This window comes from Antedon bifida, chromosome 1 (assembly GCF_963402885.1).
Source record: "Antedon bifida chromosome 1, ecAntBifi1.1, whole genome shotgun sequence".
Taxonomy (NCBI): Eukaryota; Metazoa; Echinodermata; class Crinoidea; order Comatulida; family Antedonidae; genus Antedon; species Antedon bifida.
In genome coordinates, this window is record NC_136226.1 from 29,819,955 (window position 1) to 29,843,585 (window position 23,631).

At 33.8% G+C, this 23,631-nt stretch overlaps 5 protein-coding genes across 8 annotated transcripts in view; 2 read left to right on the forward strand and 3 right to left on the reverse strand.

Moving 5' to 3' along the window:
• Positions 1-21,095, reverse strand: part of LOC144849048 (uncharacterized) — a 57,931-nt gene extending 36,836 nt beyond the window's left edge. For both annotated transcript variants that reach the window (XM_078706021.1, XM_078706012.1), the window contains exon 1: positions 21,090-21,095. The gene's annotated coding sequence lies outside the window, so the exon portion shown is untranslated. The remainder of the gene's footprint in view (positions 1-21,089) is intronic.
• On the reverse strand, positions 10-1,567 carry LOC144856343 (meiotic recombination protein DMC1/LIM15 homolog). The gene has a single exon (XM_078714366.1). It carries the CDS (start codon positions 1,422-1,424, stop codon positions 381-383), a length of 1,044 nt encoding a protein of 347 aa, XP_078570492.1. The 5' UTR covers positions 1,425-1,567; the 3' UTR covers positions 10-380.
• Positions 1,902-4,977, forward strand: LOC144849090 (riboflavin kinase-like). Its single transcript, XM_078706089.1, has 4 exons — positions 1,902-2,313; positions 2,570-2,721; positions 2,847-2,949; positions 3,855-4,977. The coding sequence occupies exons 1-4, from the start codon at positions 2,106-2,108 to the stop codon at positions 3,962-3,964; spliced, it is 573 nt and encodes a 190-aa protein (XP_078562215.1). The 5' UTR covers positions 1,902-2,105; the 3' UTR covers positions 3,965-4,977.
• The window catches only part of LOC144849075 (large ribosomal subunit protein bL9m-like), a 39,776-nt gene continuing 21,138 nt past the window's right edge, over positions 4,994-23,631 (reverse strand). Inside the window, exons 1-7 of one of the 3 annotated variants that reach the window (XM_078706060.1) lie at positions 8,338-8,401; positions 7,823-7,920; positions 7,548-7,710; positions 6,753-6,919; positions 6,137-6,238; positions 5,605-5,691; positions 4,994-5,311 (exon numbers count right to left, since the gene is read on the reverse strand). In XM_078706060.1, the coding sequence (XP_078562186.1) occupies positions 5,159-5,311; positions 5,605-5,691; positions 6,137-6,238; positions 6,753-6,919; positions 7,548-7,710; positions 7,823-7,906 (756 nt within the window). In that variant the 5' untranslated portion in view covers positions 7,907-7,920; positions 8,338-8,401 and the 3' untranslated portion in view covers positions 4,994-5,158. Of the gene's footprint in view, positions 5,312-5,604; positions 5,692-6,136; positions 6,239-6,752; positions 6,920-7,547; positions 7,711-7,822; positions 7,922-8,117; positions 8,140-8,337; positions 8,402-23,631 lie in introns of those variants that run through there. The other 2 variants (XM_078706068.1, XM_078706077.1) reach the window with 2 other exon arrangements.
• Positions 8,989-23,627, forward strand: LOC144848939 (tetratricopeptide repeat protein 21B-like). Its single transcript, XM_078705892.1, has 29 exons — positions 8,989-9,058; positions 9,622-9,751; positions 10,105-10,215; positions 10,391-10,455; positions 10,638-10,739; positions 10,860-10,948; positions 11,196-11,387; positions 11,747-11,831; positions 12,232-12,330; positions 12,744-12,936; positions 13,172-13,269; positions 13,486-13,686; positions 13,898-14,113; positions 14,331-14,402; positions 14,752-14,982; positions 15,379-15,533; positions 15,695-15,778; positions 16,018-16,201; positions 16,760-16,898; positions 17,293-17,485; positions 18,033-18,328; positions 18,699-18,849; positions 19,275-19,436; positions 19,750-19,813; positions 20,316-20,441; positions 20,805-20,918; positions 21,137-21,247; positions 21,671-21,791; positions 22,252-23,627. The coding sequence occupies exons 1-29, from the start codon at positions 9,032-9,034 to the stop codon at positions 22,395-22,397; spliced, it is 3,957 nt and encodes a 1,318-aa protein (XP_078562018.1). The 5' UTR covers positions 8,989-9,031; the 3' UTR covers positions 22,398-23,627.

Sequence of the window (23,631 nt, forward strand, 5' to 3'; positions counted from 1 at the left end):
TTTACCTTATATACATATGATTATAATTTATATATATAATAGGTATAATGTCTGAATGTTTACAGTATTGCACGCTATTATTATTCATTCAAAATGTTCAAACAGTGGATATTCTTTCTAAATGAAAAGTAAAATTATAGCATAATTACTGTGGACAATTTATAATATTAAATATACTGTTCTGCAGTGTATTTGAACATAAGGCAATATTCTGGGATATGAACACTGTAGAAACAAATTGTGCTAGTAAAAGCCTTTTTTAAGCGGCATGTTTGAGTAAAATTTTTAACCTTAAACACTCTTAAATTGAGCAATTCTTTTATATAAATATATAAATTAAATACTATCAATTGATGGAAAATGTCACATTTAGGCCCAGTCTAGTCCTTGGCATCTGTAATTCCACCAGCAGTAATAGCAAATGTAGCTTCACTTTCAGGCATATTTGGACTGTCATATACTTTGGCAATTCTCAATTCCCCTCTTCCTTTCCGCAAACTAAGACGAGTGGTTGATGCATGTGCTAAAATATGCCCACCAATTGGTTTCTTTGGATCAGCTTGAAAACTCATGGTTGCTCCTGGGTCAGATGTCATCTGGTTTGTGATGAATACAGCTACATTATACTCTTCCGATATCTTCTGTATTTTTGACAGTAATTGCGCAAGCTTTTGCTGTCTGTCTGCCAACTCACCACGTCCACTGAAGTCGACACGGAATAAAGCCATTATCGAATCGATGATAAGTAGCTTGAAAACTCCAGCTTCTTCATGAAACTTGGCTGCAACATAATCCATCAACTCCATTTGATGCTCACTAGTATATGCTCTTGCATACAAAACATTGTCGAGCATTGCATCATGGTCCAAGTTGAAACGATCTGCAATGTCTCGCAGTCGGTCAGGTCGAAAGGTATTCTCGGTGTCAATGAATATTACTTTTCCTCCTGTGTATCCATTTGCTCCTGGTAACTGTGTGGTGACACAGAGTGTGTGCGAAATCTGTGTTTTTCCTGTACGAAATTCACCAAATGCTTCGGTAATAGACATACTTTCTATTCCTCCACCAAGAAGCTTATCCAGCTCTGCACTGCCTGTAGTGATTTTGAAAACATTCTTGCGTCGAATGCTAAACGATAATGCAGTTTCAAACCCAGGATCATCCAGTTTAGTTGCTGCTTCCTTTATTTTTTCCATTTTGGCTTCAGAAATTCCTTTAATGTCACAAAGACGTTTTTTAGTTGTCATCCGAATTCCTTTGATGGTACAAATTCCATGAGTTTTTAGTTTCTTTATGTCAGCTGCATTGATGCCATGATGTTGAAGCATGTCAATATCTTGAAAAAATGATTCTTCTTCTTCATCATTGTTGATGTTTGGCTCCTCTATTCCTACAACAACTTGATCTCCCATTGTATCCATCATCTCTTGAAAAATAATTGTTTTAGGCTTACCAAGTTGATTGATTCGATCTACTTGCTATGTCAATACAACAATGTGCTTTCTTCACGCTCTCTTCCCATACTACACAAAAAAGTTTAAATGCCTCGTCTGCCACGCGCGCATGCACCGGACACGCGTCATCATCCAGGGTCGTAAGCTGCATGCATGCTCTGCACGCTGCACATGGATACATTTTAAATGAAATAAACGCATTTTTCAGCGAAGTATAAAGAAAGGATGGCATTTAAATTACACTAATAATATTCAATTTGATTGAAATCATACATTTATTTAAAATAATTTACTTCATGGCGAGTGTTTTCATTAACATTTATCACGGACGCGACGCAGATCCACAATAAAAGTAAAATAAATAGGGAAAATTTAAAAGACCAACATCATCGTCTCGCTTCACTGCACACATACATGCACAGCATGACAGCAGCACCACACGACACGCCGTACAATACTTTTTTATGTGAGGGCGGATCGGGACAACGAGAACATTCTATTTTGCTATAGGCCTATAGGCCTAAGAAAAGTCACGTTCAACTATTACTAATTTCCTTCTTCATAGTAAAGTGAGTGACTTATAAATAGATAACAGGTTATATTAGGCCAGAATTATTAACGAGAACAGTTATTGTTTACGCCACTCGACGTATGCAGATACTGCGGAGAAGTACAACTCCTTTCCGCCGTCAACTACTTGGTTATCTGCACATCAGGCCTAACTTATATAGGCCTAGCTCGAGTAGAGGTACAGACATGGAGGAAGTAAACGATTTTTCAAAACACATTCCATATTTTGCTCGTGGAGAAGTTGTGAAAGGTTTTGGAAGGGGAAGCAAACAGCTTGGCATTCCAACAGGTAGGCCTCTAGGTATTTTTAATGTAGCCTAGGCCTAAATAATAATGATTAATAATGAATTTTTAAAGTTAATTTAATGAATGATTCAGCAAAAAAAAAAGTCTTTTGTTTCATTCATTATTCAAATATTGCACTTCACTGGTCATGTCAGTAACTCCAGATACTGTATACCATTACCAGTGTATTTGAACAATAATATTGTATATTTCATGTGTGCCAAATAACTAATTCTGTAAATATTATTGTTTTTCTTAAGCTAATTTTCCAATAGAAGTAGTAAATGAGTTACCAAACAACTTTGCAACGGGTGTCTACTATGGATGGGCAAGAGTTAATGATGGTGAAGTACATAAAATGGTCATGAGTATTGGCTGGAATCCATTCTACGATAACGTTAAAAAATCAATGGTAAGTAATGTCCCGGGACCCCTATATTTGATTACCAATTATTTATACAATGATCAATAGTAACATTGAACAGCTAAATTGTACAGATTTTTACTTAATTTTGTAATGTTTTTTTTAATTTGCAGGAGACCCATATAATTCATGATTTTAAAGAAGATTTTTATGGCTCAACGTTAAGTATAATTATACTAGGATATATAAGAGAAGAAAAAAACTTTTCTTCCTTAGGTATTGACAAGTTTTATTATGACTTTCTAAAGCTCTGTCTACACTATCAAACTTTATGTGACAAAAAATTGTGATGTGCCCATATATGGACATGATGATGTCATATCACTACCATATTTAAGCATATCACGACCATATTTGGCACATCACACTTTTTTTTGTCAAACTAGTTTGATAGTATAGACAAAGCTTAAAGCCCCCTTCCCTACGTTTTTTAGATCTAATTTAAGATCACAAACTATATTTAATGTAAAAATAATACTATATGGTCCTATTGCGATAACTTTTTTCGTCTTTAAACGGTTAAAAATGTGAAAAATAAGTCGATTCTAATAATTATAGCGGCCCGCTATAAATCCCAAAATGCATTGCGCGCGGATTGATATTTTTGTTTTTCACCTGTAATTCGCCCACTTTTCGATCGATCGTGAGGCCAAAACAAATGGAAGACTCCTAACTTTTCAGCGAAAATACCGGGTTTTCCCCAATTTGTATCAACGGAGTCTGGCAAAAATAGAAAGACAATTAATGCAACAACTATACAACGTCAGGCTAGGTATATAGCTAGCGTACGATGTTCGTACGTTACCGATGTTTACCAGCTAGGCCTACAAAACTAAGCCTAGCTAGGCTAGGCCTAAGACCGTCCACGAGAGGTCGATCGCCGCGAGCTACTTAGGTAGTGCATTGTTTCTCACTTTTTATCATAATGTACCATAAAACGTACATTTAAGACAAGGAATGACATGGTTTAATGTTTTTAAAGTGATATATATGTATTATTTTCCAAAAAACGTCCAAAATTGCAGGGAAGGGGTCTTTAAATCCCTGAGTCCTGGATCTATATCATAATACTCAATTTTCAAGATTTTGTTGACTAACTTTGATTTTCTTTTTCTTTACAGATGAGTTGATAATGGCTATTAAAGCTGATATAGCAGAAGCCGAAAACCAATTAAATAAACCAGACAAACTAGTACATAAAGAAAATAACTTTTTTAAAGATCCAAAATGATGCAATGAGGAGAATGCAAGTGCTGTAATCACCTTATTCATTGGACCAAATTCTTTTGGCCAAAAATGCAAATAGAGTATTGGGACAATATACTCATGCAGATTGTTATCCTCATTACGACGCCTTTAAAAGTCATGGTACCAACATTTTTTGTGAATATGACAAATTACAAAAGTACTGTATTTTAATCATGGATTGTTATTTGGTAACAAGATGAGTTACTTAACTAGTCTGTTATTGTCATTGTTTAGTTGTTTTTTTTAAAAATAACATTTAGTCTTTCATACATGCTGTAATATTCTATTTGATCAATCTAGCTATTAGATAAAGATTACTTGAAATGCTACACTAGATGTAGATATGATATGATAATGTTTACAAATAAATTTGTAAAAAGAAATGATCTTTTTTGGTGCAAGTGGTGAACATCAGTTTCCAAATATTTTATTTGAAACCACAGATATTCCAGTAATCTAAGTTGTTACTTATCTAGTCTCTGTCTACACTAGTTTGATAAAAACAAAGTGTGATGTGCCCAAATATGGTATTGATATACTTAAATATGACATCATCGTCCATATGGGCACATCACATTTTTTTTAACACATAAAGTTTGATAGTGCAGACAGAGCTTTAAACATATGGTTGGGTATTTCTAGATTTTTACCCAAGGTGAAAATGATTAACAGATGAAATACTATTTTTGTTGAGTAATATGCCTGTAGCATGTGAAAATGTTGTTGCCAGGTACTTTGCAAAAAAGGCCCAATTATGGAAAATGTAATAATGGGATGTTTATTATTGTTGGTTGCTTGGTCAAATATGGGTTTTGTTGGTTTTTAGAATAATATTGTAAGGACAGTGTATTATGGAAAGTTTATATATTTTCCATAAATGCTGGTAAATAATAATACAGTTGTTCTTATGACATGCTGGAGTGTATGGAAATAGATTTTATAAATATTTAATATAGATAAAAACAATTTGAAAATAAAGTGTGTACAGAACACGTATATTTATTTGATATTTTTATTTACAAATATTTGTTTATCTTTCTCGCAGACAAATCTTGTCAAAATTACTTGATTCTCATACCTAAAACCTAGTTGCCAATGTTGTTTAGCCTTTGCTTTGTATTCTCTAAACATGTCTAGCCTGGTGTTCATTCCTGGTGTTCATTCCTCATATACAATCTTAAAACTCTTCCTCTTTTTGTGACCGTATTTGATACCTCTTTTGTCTAGCATCCTCCTGTTCTGCTAACATTCTTTCCATCTTAGCTTCTTTTGATTGGTTTATTGCTTCAACTATTTCCATGACAACTGGTACTGTTTGAATACCATTTATCTACATTCATTGTATGGAGAAAACGCAATAAATTTTAACAAAAAAACAATAAATGCATAATCACATTGTGTATGTGTATGTGTATGTATGTATCACATTTGAACAGAAATAACAATTGTTATTACAGTAATATCATTTTCTAATTAAACAAGCATTTTTAGCAATTATTTGTACAGTACTTTGAATACTGTATTATATAAAGCCATTTTTTATGCAATTTAATATTTTATATACTTGATAATTCTTATCAATAGAAAACAATGTCAAATGTAAGGTTATAACAATTTTCTTACCGTTACTTTGACCTCAAACTTTCCAAATTCATTTTCAATTTCTTTTTCTGGCATCGTAAGAGCGTAGTCTGGAACCATGACGGAAAGCTAAAAAAGATTTTTTTTTTTCATTTTTGTTTCGTTTCGTTTATTTTCTACTTTTCAAATGAATTTAAACAGTTTTAACATAAGTATACAGTGTAGGCCTATATGGGTGGATGGAGGTCACAGTAAGTTCATTGAACTTTAAGTCGTGACCCTCGTTTCAGTATAATAAATGTGATCGTCCACAACACCTCATAACATTTATAGGCACCAGAATTGTTCCTTTACAACAATTAATTTGGAACATGGCGTATTCCACGATACTAACTGGACATTAATTCCTAGTATAGGATAAACCAATAAACGAAATAAACTTCTTAAGCTCTGTCTACACTATCACTAGTTGGACAACAAAAGTGTGTTATGCTTAAATATTTGCCATCATGTCTATATATGGCACATCACATTTTTTTGGTCACAAAGATTGATAGTGCAGACAGCGCTTTACCTTCTTTTTGAAGGCATGGAGCACATGTTCCCTTTTCAACGTCCAATCTTGATCTCGTCTCATTTCCACAGTCAATGTTTGCAGTTGTAAATATTTAATTGTCTAGAAAAAAATACTCTCACTAACCAATAATACAAAATTTAATTTTTAATAATTTTTATTATATTATACCAATTATTTATCTATTAAAACTTCAGTATTTTACCTATGTTATGTTTATATATTTTTTGCTTTTTTTAAAAATCTGTCTGTTTAAATATCATCTTTGTTTATAGGCATGTCTTCCACAAGCATTCTGCTTTTTTTTTAACATGCCTTCTTCAACGGTTATCGTTTATTTTTTTACCTACATCTTGTTTAATCTTTTCTGAAATAAATAAATGTCACTTTGAATGAATGAATAATAGGATAGGATATGAATTTAACCTATGAATCTGGTACTCTAAAAAAAAGGACACCCTTAAGTTTGTCATTTCTTTTCCAGCAATTCTACTATTCTGAATGTAGTTTTATGTGACCTTTTCATGAAAAGTTTCAGAGAGAGTTTTTCCGGTTTTGTTTATGGAGTCTAGTATTGGGAGAGTCAAAAGTATTACGGCACTCAAACTCTGCTTACCTTTCGTGCGGACGCTGTGAGCTTAGGATCTATCCCAGACGCTATCTGGGTGTCTGCCATGTGTTTTATGTTTTCAGGGGAGGCGTAGGTTGCCAACTGAAATGGAAGCAATTTATTCCTTCCAACCTGTTTAGTTACATTCACTATTTCACCTTTTACACCAATTTCTGCAAAACAAATGATTGTTGTTCAATTAATGTTGTTATTTTTTTGTATTTTTACCAGGGCGGTATCCACCAGTACAGTTGGTAAGGTTTCAACCGGACCACTTTTTCACAGAGGCCTTTGACAACCAAGTGGCTTGAACAGAAATTGTTCTTTTTTCTTATGAAAACCGGACCACTTTATTTCTTGTGGCTACATCAAGGAAAAAGAAAAAAAGTATTTCATATATGCAATGTATATTTAAATATAACTACACATGGTTTTACAGAATTTATTTGTTTTAAAAATGTATAGAAATTTATTCAGACTGTGTTCACTCACAAGCCAGAATTTGCTGGTTTGCAGAGATGACAAACAGTCGTGACCAGCCGAGTGTAAAAAAAAAAATAACATAATGTTTTCTGGGGAATTCAGGACATGTTAATTAAAAAATCGTACTTCCTGAATTAAGGTTTGCACGAGAAATAAAAATTACTGCAAAATGTTCTTAAAAGATTGGCCTACATAGCTGTATGATTGAAAAAAAATGTGAAAAATTTGTTTCACCCAAAAAAAACATCACTGTGAATAAGCATAGGCACTGCGGAAAACGGTGACAAACATAATAATAATATAATGAAAATGACTTACTTGGAACATCCTGTAAAAGTATTAACTGTAGATCTCCTTGAGGTTTTAAGTTCTCATTTTCTGTAACGTAATACACCTTATGGCGTCTTTTCATTTTTCGTGGGAATTTTTTTCCTAATTGAGGCAAATTTGCAGGGGTCACTCGTGTGACTACAACTGTATTCTGAAAACAAAAAGTTTTTATTTTAAAAAATAATAATACGGAGCAGAAACAAGATTTCAATATTTCCAGATATTAAACTGTAAATTATAACTTTCTTTTTTTAAAATCTTACCCTAACTTGTTCCTTTATTACGGCAGATCTCCAAAAGGATTGTAACAGTTGACATCCAACTCTGGTTCCAAAGTTCCAGCTCATTTTGAATAAATTCTCTGAAAAAATAATAGATTGTTTAAAATAACAACAAATTTTTTCAACTTAATAATAATACCCATCCACACAATGAGAAGGGTCAAACAGAACTTACAAGATCAACAAACAAAAATATATGTCATTCAGTAGAACCTGAAATCTCATAGGCCTAGTAGTATCCTAAAAATCCTAAAACTAACTGTATTCTCAATACCATATAGTCTCCCCCTAATTCCTGTCTGCCCTGTCTTCAAAAGGTTCATTTTGGCCAGGCTTGGTTAGGCCTAGCTAACTTACTGGCTAAATTTATGGTTTATTGTAATTATAGTAGGTTTTTAAAACTGAAAATTTATAAATACACTTTTAACTATATCTAATACAATACCACACAGATAAATTAACATTAAAAATACAAATCTGAAATGCATTATTCTTACATAAATATTTAGGCCTGCTAAAAAAACATGTGTGTGAACAACTTTTTGAAGACAGATTTAACCATAACAGCGCCACCAACGGACATCGTCTTACCAACCATCAACAACCCAAATTCCAGAACTTCTAAATCTGATGAGTATTTTATTAGTTAATTTACCATATTTTATGGGGCTCTAATACTATATTTAATATACAGTGAGTATAACATTGAAAATAAATAATATGTACATGTTTGTTTTGAACATTGTATTATAATTCATTCTAAAATATAATGTTAGAAAGCTAGGCCTGGGTTAGGATGATAACAAACCACTCGTGATTGGTGAGGAGAGGGGGTATTCAGGATAGGCACCCTCGATGCGTTATTCGTGTGAGCCTGTGCCTTTACTCATTTGATTGGGAGCTAGGCCTAAACCTACAAGATCATATATTTTTAATAAAAGATCACATTTTTTGGTGATTATTATTATTGACGATGGAATAAGAATACAAATATGATGGTGGTTTAAATTTTTTATTTTTAATAGGGCCCGGGGCCTAGATTTTAAAATATATTTTGTTTAATTGTGACGGTCTTGAAATATAGAATATCATTTTCTTTATTTATTATTATTTATTTTATTATTAACTTAATGTTGTTAATTTAATAGATTTCTAGTCAACAAGTGCATAAGCTGTTTATAGAGGTGCAGCATGGCTGATTCAGATTCTACAACTTTGGTAAATTAAATATGGTTTTTCCGTTGCTTTTTAAAATTTGTATAATAATTTTATGATTAAAATTTGAGTTTATTAAATATTAATATACAGTTTATTAATTTAAATTTATTATTCGATAGGCTTCCCTAAAAATTACTTTAAAATATAATAATATAGGCCTATTAAGTAATATAATCATTCATATGCATATTTATTTATTACCATAATAAGCTTTTTTTTTAAATTACCTGGATTCTATTAAGATAATTATTTGATAGGCTTCTGTAAAAATTACTTTAAAAAGAAGCTATTAGTATTATTGTTATCTTTATTTCCAAAATATACCAAAATACTGACCCAGTTTACAACTTGTGGCCAAAATGCATGTAAAAAACATGTCAAAAAAGGAGAAACAGTAAAATATGCATAAAATTGTATAAAAATCCAGACAGCATTAAAAATTTAAAAAAGTTAAAACATCAGGATACAGGCATAAAAAACATCAAAGGTCAAAGAAGGCAAGAGCAGTAATGAAAATATGCTAATAATAATGAAAAATTACAGTAGGTAAATTATACTTATAGGCTGCCCTCAATTATTACTGTCAAGAGAAGCTATATAATCATATGCAAATTGTAGCAACTGAGGCAATCAAGAAGTATGGCAACGATCCCTTGCTTGTCTTCTACCGTGCTTTTAGCTTAGTCCTAGAAGGTAAGTTGTCATTAAAATCTACAAAAGAAAAAAAAAACTGAGTGAAGTACTTGGCAAAATATATCAGGGAAAATTATATATAAATTTTCACAAAAATCATGTTCTGTAAGTATACGAAATGTATATACACCAACATTTTCAGAATGTAGGCGTTATCGTGCTAACAAACAAAGCAAGTACTATACTTGGCAAAATTCTATCTTACCAAGTAAAAAATAAAAGGCAACAGCATACTTTATTTATAGCATTTGTAAAACATTTAGAAAGAAAATTCAAAAAGTACGCTTTGTTTCTAATACTGAAATTACTAATTAACAGAAAGTATTTTGAATGTATATTTAATCATATACTAGGTCGTCTTTCTGAAGGCATGCGAGATCTAGAAACGCTGAAAGATAAATTAGACGTGAACATATGTTCTACAATGGCTCTAATGTACGCCCACAAACGCATGAAAACAGTCGGTAAGTGTCACGCATATCCTGCTCTGCAGATCTCAGTGTTTTCCTAGTGGTATAGGCTACTCATTAAGATGTAAATAATTTGTTGTATATCTGTTTAACTTTGGCCAAAATAGCTTCACAACAAATATGATTGTACCAAAGTATTTATAAGGATAATGATTTGATTTATTTTCAGATCGTGAGGCTGTACAAGAACTAGATGCCAAATTAAAAGAAGAAAGGCGCTCAGCAGGAGAAAAGGTTTGCTTTAGCAATAAATTAATTAAATGTAATAATTATACGTCTAGGAAACAGAAACAGTAATCATTGATTGATTGATTAGTTTGATCGATCTTTTGCTTATCATTGAATGTTAAGTATTTTGTTGTAATATTAAACTAAAATCAAGTATGAAAATAATAAAACCTTTTTGTTTGTTTTAGGGCTTGCTGTTTGGCGCCACTTTCCTGTGGCATAGTGGTCGTCACGACAAAGCAAGGGAGTATGTCGACAGAATGCTTAAAGCATCACCATCAGCAAAAGAGGTGATATGTCAATATTGATATATTAATAACTGCAGTATTAATATTTGTTTTTATGTATTTATGAAATAAATAATTTGTGAATGTGAACTATGTTAATATAATAATGTCACTGTTCTTCAGGGTCAAATTTTGAAAGGTTGGATTGACCTTACAAGTGGAAGAGAACCTGCAGTAAAAAAGTCGGGAAAATATTTCGAAGAAGTTTTAAAGTAAGTTGTGAATATAAACTAATTTAAAGTCAAACTAAATTGAAAGATAAGATGGATACAATGCAGACTATATTAAGCCCTGTGTACACTATCAAACTAGTTTGTAATGTATGATGTGCCCAAATATGGAAGTGATATGACATCATCATGTCCATGGGCACATCACATTTTTTTTTGTCACATAATGTTTGATAGTGTAGACAGAGCTTTACACCTTATTGAAAGTTTCACATTTTCTTTTTATCAGGAACTCAAAAGAGCTTGAAGCATTGCTTGGAAAGACACGTTTTCTTGTGATGCGTCATAACTTCAGTGGCGCCCTCGAGGTGATAAATCAAGCAGTTGTTGCATTTCCTGGTTGTATTCCAGCTCTTATTGAGAAGATGCGTGTGCAGCTGGCACAGGGTGACTGGGAACAAGCGCTTGATACTGCAAACAGGTATACTTTTAAAATACTTTAATCACAGTCACAGCAGCACCTATTATGATCAGAACATGAAAGCTCTGTCTACACTATCAAACGTTATGTGACAAAAAAATGTGATGTGCCCATATATGAACATGATGATATCACTACCATATTTGGGTATATCACACCTTTTTTGTCAAACTAGTTTGATAGTGTAGACAAGACCATTCTCTTGAATACTGTCAACTCTCCTAAAACTGAATGCCCTTATACCAATATAGCTTGAAATGTCTAGTTTTCAGAATTGATTTAATACAGTAGTAGAATTAATTAAATTGTAGTAAAAAATGTCTTTTTTTATATAATACTGAATTTATATTTTGTATCAGAGCATTGAACCAATCCACTCACTGTTTGGAAGCGGTACGCGTCAAGATCCTCTACCTCCTAAGTAGAGAGGGTAACTGTGAAGAGGTATGGGTTATTTTATCACACAAACATTCATAAAGAACAATCTGTGTAGTGATAATGATGGATACTCTAAATTTAACCACATTTTGAGAGTTAAGCTCTGCCTACACTATCAAACTAGTTTGACAAAAAATGATGTGCCTAAATATGGTAGTGATATGCTTAAATATTGTAGCGATATGACATCATCATGTCCATATATGGGCACATCACATTTTTTTGTCACATAAAGTTTGATAGTGTAGACAGAGTTTTAGAAACTATTATAAAAGTTGTTTAATCATTAGTATAAAATATTGACCCTAGTGACCCTTGAACTTTGAAATTTGACCTCTGCTATGATTAAAGATTCATACCAAATTAACATGTTTTATAAAGTGTTTTAAACTTTGTTTATTTATAGGCTGCTGACAAACTAGGAGAATTGATTGAGAAGCTTGACAGATTCGAACCCAAGAACCCACATGCTTATTACAATATGTCATTAGCATTTTGCAGGATGGTAAGGCTTAACTTTATTCATTCATTATAAATACATTTTTATCACCTTTCTAAATGTCTACCAGTATAAGAGTTTTATACATTAAACTACCCTATTTATTTTATTATTAGTAGTTACCCTGGGTTGAATTGGGTGGGGTAACCAGCCTACATTTTGTACACAAGACCTCCTACCCATCTAACATACACACTGTTCATACCATCCCAGTATTATTTTATATTAAATTTACTTTCCAAAATTATGTGATGTGCCCAAAAATGGTAGTGATATCATCATGTCCATATTATGGTCACATCGCATTTTTTTTTGTAGTTAATAGTATGATAGTGCAGACATTAGGCTTATTTTACTTGACATTTTATTTTCTTTAAATTTTATTTGTGTCATTAATAAAAAAAATTCCTTTCATCTAGTGCGGACGACATCCCATTGTATTGCAACAGACCAACACATTACTAGAGCGAACTTTGAACTTAGAACCAAATAACGCTGAGTTTGCTACTGAGGCTGCTTATGAACTTCTGCTTCAGAATAAAACACGAGAAGCGATGAAAGGATATCGTCATGCGATGAAACTCGATGAAACAAGTGTTACTGCCCTTACTGGTAAGTATGGTTTAGCTTGGTGGTTAAGATGCTTGGCTACCGATCCAGGCTCCTGGATTCAATTCCTGTCAAGATTGTTTCTCATGACAAAAAAAAAACTCTACGCTCAAAGACTTGTTGTAGATGTAGAACATACTATGTATAAGTTTTTCCACTAGCAAAAAACATACTGTAATTTACTAGTGACAACCAACATATTATTCCTCATGTTTTGGTTCTCTTTATTTCTCAACAGGAATCATAAGATGTCAACTTATAGAGGATAACTTGGAAGATGCAGAACAGCAGTTGGAGTTCCTTGGAGAGATCCAAGACTCCATTGGAAAATCTGCAGTAAGTCTATTAAACTTCATACTTCTCTCTTATAAAATCAAAACTACATATAACTGAAAAGCATTACTTTTCATCTATGCTCTGTCTACACTATCAAACTTTATGTGATGTGCCCATGTATGGATACGATGACATCATATCACTACCATATTTGGGCATATCTCACTAGTTTAATGATGTAAACAGAGCTTAAAACTAGAGCTATTCTATTCACAGGAAATTATCTACCTGAGATCAGTGTTAGCCAGCAAGAAAAACAAACCAGCAGAGGATGTGGTGGGTCTATTGAACGAAGCTGTAGAAGTGCACTTTGCTAAGTTTACAGGCACCCCTCTAGGCCCGGAGTACTTTGCTACACTCAACCCAGACTTTGTTCTTGAAATGACTAAGGAATACATCAAATTTGCACCTACAGAGGTAAATTTCTACGATTCTTAAAACTGTAGATTTGGTCTAATGGTTAAGATGCTCACCCTGTAAATGGATGTATTTGTTCAAATCTGCATTAAGATTCTATACTTTGCATATATATAAATAGGCACAATTTGACTTAAATTTAAGTAGATTTTTGTCTATCCTACATCTATTATGTATTAATAACTTATTTGTGTTTCTTTTTCTCCTACAGCCTCAGGCACCAGGCCAAGCCGTTTCTCCTCTTCTGAAGCGATGTGCTAGGATCCTTGAGCCCCTTACCAGAGGTGTACCAGGCCTGTTAGAAGCTCTGTACTTGATGGGTAAGGTTAGGTATCTGTCAGGTCAGGTTGACCAGGCCCAGAGCAGTCTTCAACACTGCTTGGATCAGAACCCTCAGTATGTTGAGGCTCACTTGTTAATGGCTCAGGTAAATATAATCCTACTATAATGCTTAATTCTTGAAACCTTTGTGCTCAAAAGGCTTCCATAGCGTCTTCTATTTAGTTACAAAGTATGATCAATACATAGCTTGTTGTACACAGGTATTTTTTGTTTTAGTATCAATTTCCAGTATTTATTACATCGTTTTAGTTAATTTAAATAAGTAATAATTTATTTCAATGTTCTACATTCTATTTACTTAGCTTCATTTGCAACTTGGAAACTTCCAACAGTCATCACAGTCACTAGAAATGGCACTAAGTTACAAGTTTGAGGTAAGTTTGATACTTAAAATAATAAGTATCTTATACTGGTAGTATATATTTATTTTTTTAAAATTTCATACTCATCCAACAGCAAGCACAAACTCGCCAGTTACAGGATGGATAAACTATTTTATAGTTCATCGTGCTTATAAACTAAGTCTCATTTGAGGCTTAGGGAGTGGAGTTGAAAGAGTTGGAGTTACAACCCTGGCACTAGGTCAGGATTGGACCCTGGACCTTGGGATTGGAAGGCAAGCATGTTAACCACCAAGCTATAGCTCCACTACATGTATATATATAGTCTATTTTGTCAGGAAAGTATGAATAACCAATTCATTTTTTCTAAAATTGACTATAGGTCCGTGAGATGCCAATCTACCATCTGATCAAGGCAAAAACGTTGAAGAAGAAGGGTGAATACCAAGAGTGTGTGAAAACACTACAAGCTGCTATGAGTCTACCTGGTATTCGCAAACGAGGAGGTTCAGCTTCAAAACGTGCCAGACAAGTTAAACATCCAGTCAGTCAAAACGACAGAATATCTGTGTTCTTGGAACTTGCTGATGCGTATAGGCTAACTAATTCTACTGTAAGTATTGGCTCCACCTCGTTAAATAGAGCAGTCATTTTATTTTTATGTATTCTTTTATTTATTTAAGGCAAATTGCCAAGGATAACCATAAGCAAATTCATTCAATATCCTTCTTAAAGGTGGCAATCCTGTTCACAAGACAAACATACACAAGATGCTCTACATAAACAAAGACTTATTACAAGTCTTTGGGAGGAGAAAAAATCCTGACATGACAGGACTTGAACCCAGGACAATTGGATTGGTAGCCGTCATAACCAACATCATAACCACCAAGCCACAACTCCACTCATTTCAACTCATAATAATATACCATTCAACTAATAAACATTCATTATTTGTATAATGATCACAGTTACTGTGTTTGAGAGTGCTCTTTCTTATTTATTGTAGCATGAAGCTGCTAAGATTATGCAAGATGCCATCAATGAGTTCAGTGGCACACCAGAGGAAGTTCGCATCACTGTTGCCAATGCTGACCTTGCCCTCAACAGGGGTGATGTTGAACATGCACTCACTATGCTTAGAAATGTCAAACCAGAGATGAGGTAAATTGGTGGAAAATTCTGTGAAATATATTCCCCTGTCATTGGTTTTGAAAGTGACAATATATATTGACTAGGTTTCGTGCCATGTCCCTAAACCTCTAAAAGCATATTAAAACAATAATATCTTATCTGCTAGTTAAACTTGGTGTATTTTTTTCTAGTTACTATGTCCAAGCAAGAGAGAAGATGGCAGAAATTTACCTACATCATCGTAAAGACAAACGTTTATATGCCAGTTGTTACAGGTATGTTACCAAATGCACTGTGGATTGATTTTCGTGGCCCTGATACTTTTATGCTTTGTTTCCTTCCTTTGTTGTCATGTTCAAGTTCATCAGAGGAATTTGTTAACTATAGTATTTTGTCAAACATATCTTCGGTGTTGGTGAAATTTGTTCTCTTTTTGTTTTGGTATGTTTTGTATATGGTTGTGCTATCTGAAATAAAGGAAATGAATGAATGATATCCATAATTGTTTTTTCAGAGAGCTTCTAGATAAACATCCAAGCCCTCACACAGCACTGTTGCTTGGTGATGCCTACATGAGTATACAGGAACCAGAGAAGGCTATAGAGGTGTATGAACAAGCAATGAAACGTAACCCAAGAGATAGCTCCCTAGCTAGTAAGATAGGACAGGCTCTAGTTAAGACACATCAGTATGGAAAGGTAGGTCTTTGTTGAAATTAACAGGTCTGCTATCTTAATAATGTTATTATTTTTTTTGCATTTTGAAGAACTTATTTAAAGTGCATATCTTGTTTATTTCATCACCATACTTATTTTATCTGGAGGTTCAGAAAGCCATTATGGCTTATTGTAATCTCCACACACAATCTAATGTTTCATTATTAAGTATAAGTATAAATGTATATATAACTAGTGTTGCCCGAAAGCTCTGCTAACTTTTCTGGCTGTTTTACTTATTTTGATTTAGCTTTTCGCTTTTTTTTGGTATCTCCATTGAGATCCAGCCACTGATACCCACAGCATTGTCATTTTTTCAGTAATTTGCCTTTGGATTTATATATATATAGTGTAATATGTTGTGTGAAATAAAACTAAACTGAATACTTCAAAAGAACAGAATTTAAAAACCTAAAGTCAATAATATTGGTTTTGTTATAAGGACCCAATTGGAAATAAACTTTTTTTTTAGCTTTATGGGTAATCCTTGGTATGTTGGTTGTACCGAATAAAACAAACAAACAAAGCATTTTTTTCTAGGCTATAAATTACTACGAATCAGCCATAAAAAATGGAGGGCAGCCATTTATGCGGCATGATCTTGGTGAACTATTACTGAAGTTGAGGCAGTATGCAAAGGCAGAGAAGATACTCACACAGGCACTTGAACATGACCCATGTAAGAAATTTAAATAGAACCTCTATTAAGGGGACATGTTTGCGGGACCAAATAGTGTTCTCAATAGGAGGTCTCCTTATTAAGGATTGGCCGTACAGGTAGTTTTAAAAGACTTATATGACCCTCCCCCACATGATTACTTCCATTGTATTTATTATCCAGTATGTTATAGTATTGTGGAAATTAAATTGAAGTGTCCCCTTAATAGAGATGGGTTCAACTGTACTATAATGTCAGTTTGTTTATGTTCATGTTTTTTTTTTTTATTAAATAGAATTTGAAATGAGTTATATGGTTTTTATATAAGCCATTCACAGAATATTGTCTACCACACAATATAGAAAAATGTAATACAGCATTCATATTCGTCTCCTTTTTTAATTTTCAATCTCAGCCAATGATTTAGCTGTGATGGTTGATGACGTAAAGCTATTGATTCTGCTAGCCAAAGTTCAAGAGAAGAACGGCAATTTGGAAAATGCTTTACTAGCATTGACTAAGGCTAGAGACATGCAAGCTAGAGTTCTTAAAAGGGTCCAAGTAGAACAGCCAGATTCCCTGCCAACACACAAAGCTCAAGCATCTAGGTAAAGCCAAAAGTGTCAATAATAACAATATAGCATATTTTGTAATGCAAGAAAAGCAAAATGGGTTGCAAGGGATCCCTTTAAAGCTTTATTGCCAAACCAATGTGCTCCAAGTAAATTTTTGCTATGAAGATTAGGAGAACAAACAAATGTTTTGTTTGTATATAATATTACTGGAGATAAAAGAAATTTGGATATGATATGATGAAACAGTGAATAAGTGGAACCGTAATTACTTAACCATATTACATCGGCAAGGATTCGAGGCTCACTCGCTCCATGGTTCTGGTGGTAGAACTCTTCTCTGATACAGATTATAAACCGTATGTCCAGTGTACACATCTAGCTCATGTGCACTTTAAAGAACCTAGTAAATCTTTTGAGACGAGTAGGGGGTTACCACAGTGTACTAGTACACACACAGCCATGACTGATCATAACTGGGCTCTCTGGGAGACCTGTCTTTGACTGAAGAGGTTACCCAGTATAAATAAATATCAAATTAAAACAAAATGATAATACATTAAAAAATATTTTCTTATTAAAGTATTTGTGCACAAATCGGCAAACACCACAGTGATCAAAGAGAGTACGACAAAGCAATCAAACTGTACAAAGAAGCATTGGTATATACCGACAGTGATGGAAAAGCCATGCTAGAGGTTGCCAGGTTGTACCTGCTCCAAGACGATATGGATGCTTGTCAACATCAGCTGGTTCAACTGCTACAAAGTGAGACGGAGAATGATGCAGCAACGGTCATGATGGCTGACCTCATGTTCAGGAAAGGAGAGTATGACCAGGCCACGTTTCACTTCCAGCAGCTATTAGAAAGATCACCAGGTGCATTTTAAATTGTCACATTATAAAATAAAAATATAAATAATAGAAATTAGTAAAATATTATAAGAAAATGTTGTTATTCTCAATGATACCAGCCTGTAGACAAACAATTGTAAATGCACTGATCCTTTTTGAAGCAATAGGGTTTATGAAAGTACATGTATGGCAATTTTTTTACAATCCCCACCAGGATTGGCCTAATCTACAGGTTCCATTAAGCTCTTTATGTGACAATGAATGTGATGCGCCCATATTTGGACATATCACTGCCATATTTTGGCACATCACACTTTTTTTTTTCAAACTAGTTTTATAGTGTAGACAGACATAAATAATAAATTTATTTACTTACATATACTTCTTAAATCAGACCATTATGAAGCCATGGAGAAGCTCGTTGATCTAATGCGAAGGGCAGGCAAGTTAGAAGATGTTCCTCGTTATTTAGAAATGGCTGAATCGTCATCAGCTAAAGCTACAGTTGAACCTGGTTATAACTACTGTAAAGCACTATATGAATGGTATGTATATAATTGTATGTAGTCATTATTCCAACTTCATAATGTGTTTGTGCTCATAAATATAAATCATAAGCATATTTCATCATTTAAATCATCATCTTTATCTTTAAAACATTAAAAATGAAGGCTTTAAATAGGCCATTTTGCAGTTTTGATCAAGTTAGCCAATTTGACTCTTTTGTGCTTTAAATTGCTGTTTTTCAGGTAAATAATTTTTTTTTTCGATCCAATTTTGGTCAAAGTGAATAACTATCATGTGATATTAAAATTGCATTGTTCAACAAAACAATGTAAAAAAATATATCTTTAAGCACTATTATCATTTTACCATGGCATTGGTTAGAAATCTTGTTAATCACCAAGCTATTAATACCACTCAACTATTTGACCTATCGATTGTGTAATGTTACTATAACTATTATTAGGCACACAGGGAAGCCAAACGATGCCTTGAAGCACTTTAATATGGCACGCAAAGACTCTGACTGGGGCCAGAAAGCAATCCAGAATATGATTGAGATTTGTATCAATCCTGATAACAACACCCTTGGTGGAGAAACGTTTGAAACTATGGCGGATGATATGTCGTAAGTCTTAAACATGTTGAAAAACAAAACACTCAAATAGTTCAATTCTAGCCCTCGGACAGAGGGAAATTTGCTTTTAATTATAAGGAAATCTACATAGGCCTTATCACCTTTAAACACCGGTTCAGATCACCGAAGTTAAGCAACCACCTGGGAATATCGGGTGCTGTATATGGAGCTGGGGTCCCATTACTGTTCAATTACTGTTAAGGATTCCCAGTCCACTGGGTACTTGGTGAAAAAGGAGGATAAGCTCTTATTTTCAGAATGAATTTGAGACTAACCTTAAATGTATTTTGTGTGCTTTTTATAGAAGCGCTGCAGAAAAAGCAGATTCTGAACAGATGGCAGCAAGAACTGCAGATAAACTTGTTAGAGTGAGTAAAAAATATCTTACATATAGTAACATTTGTATAGCAGACTTCACCACTTGAACCAGGGTTTAAGCAGGGCAATCTAACAACAGGATGCTGAGCTCCAAATATCAAAGGGTTTATCTGTGACACCACGCGCCGCGGAGAATATGTACATAATACATTGTTGTTGGTATTTGTTGCAGCCAGACCTAAGATCAAAGGACTGTTACCAGTTCCTATCATGGCAAGACAAGCTCAGTGTCCTGTTGTTAGATTACCTTGGTTTAAGAGGCTTCAGTCACAACATTAAGCTCTGTCTACACTATCAAACTTTATGTGACAAAAAAATGTGATGTGCCCATAAATGGACATGATGATGTCATATCACTACCATATTTGGGCATATCACTACCCTGTTTGGGTACATCACACTTTTTTTGTCAAACCTAGTTTGATAGTGTAGACAGAGCTTTACAACATTGATTTAGTTAATTATTTAATTTATTTTTCACTTTATTTTTAGGAACTGAAACCTCAACCAGGATCTGACAAGCATGTTATGTTGGAGAATTATGTCCTAATGGCAACCAAGTCAAAGACAAACATTGAGAAGGCACTTTCATCTTTTATGGAGATGGCAACTTCTGAGGTAAATTAGCAGTATTCAAAAGTGACAATGATTGCCGATTATATAATAATAGTTCATTCTTATATAGCGCATATAAGCAAGCTCTGAATGCGCTGCGCATTATTACCATCGTCATATTTTGGATCAAACATGTATGGAAACATACTCCCAGAATAATGCAGCTAGTAATCAGAGCAAAGTTGTGTCTTGATCTAACCGGGTACCCATTTTATACCTGGGTGGAGAGAGGCAAATGTAAGCAAGTAATGCGGTTTGAGTTGGATTCAAACCACGATCTTACGACCAATGACCACCTCAAGATAAGGCTACTGGTGGTAATATAATATTTTTTAATGATTTTAATGCTTTTTATTGTAATGTTAGAGAGAGAATATCGGAGCTTTGCTTGGTGTTGCTACAGCGTACATGATGATGAAACAGACTCCACGAGCAAGAAATCAACTGAAGAGGATTGTGAGAATGAATTGGGTTGCACCGGTAAGCAATACAAATATCTACCTACTGTATGAAGGCTGATCCTTTGGAACATCCTATTCATGAACCCTGTCCCTTAAAACGAACAAGGACAATACATGTTTTAACACTACAGCCAATTCAGGAGACACCCATATTATTAAAGGACATTTTATTGGGTCCTGAAGTTGTCCCTTTAATAGGAGTTCTTCTATATTATACTAAATTGATTTTTTTTTCAGGATGCTGAGGAGTATGAAAAAAGTTGGTTACTCTTAGCTGATGTATACATTCAATCTGGCAAGTATGATATGGCCACCGAACTACTGAAAAAATGTCTTCAACATAACAAGGTAATAGTTAATTGCTCTTGTACTATGATTGCACTCCTCAAATACCTGTAAAGCTCTGTCTACACTATCAAACTAGTTTGACAAACAAATGTGATGTGCCCAAATATGGTAGTGATATGCCCAAATATGGTAGTGATATGATCCATCATGCATCATGTCCATATATGGGCACATCACATTTTTTTGTCACATAAAGTTTGATAGTGTAGACAGAGATTTAATTTATTTTCATGTGTATAAAAATAATAGCTTTTGGAAAGACTTTGAGTATAAGATCAATAAAAGTGATGCACACTTTGTCTGACGTATCGTGAATTAGAACATCTATCTGAGGTAGGAGATGCTTGTAATGTGGCAACAACTACTGTAATTCACTGTCAATGTTTAAATTCTTTTTATAAAGATGCTTATTGTTTTTAACAGTCATGTTGTAAAGCTTATGAGTACATGGGATTCATTATGGAGAAGGAACAATCTTACAAAGATGCTTCAACTAATTATGAACATGCCTGGAAGTTTAGCAACAAAAGCAGTCCTACAATAGGTAAGAAACTGTGGCGTTGAGCGCTCACTGGCTAAACCCTGGGGCCCCTCTGAGCAGTGCCCAGAGAGAAAAAACAGGCATTAAAAAATGTAGAAAAAGGCTAAAAATGCATGAGGCCTCCAGTGTCGAAGGGCCACTTAGGGTTCCTAAACCAGGGGCCCCAGGCCTCTGCGTTACGCTACTGATAAGAAAGTTGCAATACATAATAGCATTGGATTTGAGTATTTTGTACAACAGCCAGGATCGAGTAATTTTTTAAAGAAGGCCGGAGCGCTAGCATATGATATTATTATTCTTTCAAAAATAGATAAATTGTTTATAGTTTCATTTTAGCTCTCAGGCCCCAGCGCTCCACCACCCTGGATCTGCCCTATCAGCCTACAAAACATGTTAACATATACTATGTATATTTAAAATTTAAAATCCTAAATTTTCCAAATTCCTCATAATCTTTTTGTAGGATACAAGTTAGCGTTTAACTACATGAAGGCACGCAGATACGTGGATGCCATCGATATCTGCCATTTGGTGCTAGCGGATAATCCAAATTATCCGCGAATGCGGAAGGACATTTTGGACAAGGCACGAAATTCTCTACGAGCTTAATTAACAAGAAAGTTAGACACGATGACCAAAGAGACATTTCTTAACTATAGAATGGATACAACCAGGTCATTGTAAAAGCTCATTATAACTTTATTATAGCCTGATGAACACCACTGAGCGTATTCACCAATCACACTTAAATGAGATGTTTCCACTTAATATTAAGTGTTTCACTTAACTCAATAAATATTTAAGTATTTCCCTTAAATTTTATTCACTTAGATAGGAGATTTGTTTAATTTTAAGGGTAAGTGTTCCCTTTAGCCTAAATGTGATTGGTGAATACAGTCACTGGCTCATATTTTCAGTAATTAAAATGTAACGACTAACAGAAAACAGTCCTGTAAAACCTGGGGCATGTCAAATATATATATTTATTCTATTCTATGTAATTTTAATATACTTGTGATGAATTAGAATATCTCTGAATGAAATTGTTGTTATAGTTATTGCAACTACAGTTTGGCATCACAATGTCCGACTGACAAAATGGACATTTCTTCAAATGTCACAATTGTTCTAAGGAGACAAATAATACTAATTGCAGCAAATATTGAATCAAAATTGTATATATACATACATTGAGAACCTTGAAAAAAAGACTATAATACTAAGCCTAATTAAAATATAAAATGATTAATATAGTTGTTATTGCTAGATGTTAATGAATATTTTGTACAAAATTGCTATTTAATAGTGATGGCCAAGGCTCAAATATGTGTGGGGGTGACTGTGATGCAGGGCCTAGTCTAGTTAGCCTAGACCTAGATTAACCAAGTACATCACAGCTACTGGTGGCCTAGGGCCTAGACTACATCATCAATAATGTATTATGTTTTTACTGAATCACTGCAATAAAATAAGTATAAAACACACAATTTACCTTGTGAGTGAAAACAGCTTATTGTTAATTGATATTAATTAATTTATAGAAATAGATTACTACCTGTATAAAGTTGACCCGCCCTAAAATCTTTCCTGTCGTCTGCGAGCTGGCTGATTGCAAATACTTTAGTATGGTGGTACACTTGGCACAAAAACTTATGAAAATCGTGCACCAGTCATAACGTACTTAATACCTTGATATTACTACTATTGCACGCCATGTGACCAACAATCGTCCAATCAAATGACAGGAATGTATTTAGGTGTTATATAAGTAATTATTTAACTTCATATGTGAAGATTTCAAATAGATTATGTAAATATTAAAATATTTTCAGTGACAAATTCT

Coding starts and splice junctions, on each gene's coding strand:
- LOC144856343 (XM_078714366.1), bottom strand. CDS start 1,424: ATGATGGATACAATGGGAGATCAAGTTGTTGTAGGAATAGAGGAGCCA.
- LOC144849090 (XM_078706089.1), top strand. CDS start 2,106: ATGCAGATACTGCGGAGAAGTACAACTCCTTTCCGCCGTCAACTACTT. Junction 2,314..2,569: donor ACAGCTTGGCATTCCAACAG/GTAGGCCTCTAG, acceptor GTTTTTCTTAAG/CTAATTTTCCAATAGAAGTA. Junction 2,950..3,854: donor AAAAAACTTTTCTTCCTTAG/GTATTGACAAGT, acceptor TTTTCTTTACAG/ATGAGTTGATAATGGCTATT.
- LOC144848939 (XM_078705892.1), top strand. CDS start 9,032: ATGGCTGATTCAGATTCTACAACTTTG. Junction 9,059..9,621: donor ATTCAGATTCTACAACTTTG/GTAAATTAAATA, acceptor TTATACTTATAG/GCTGCCCTCAATTATTACTG. Junction 11,388..11,746: donor GCGCTTGATACTGCAAACAG/GTATACTTTTAA, acceptor ATTTTGTATCAG/AGCATTGAACCAATCCACTC.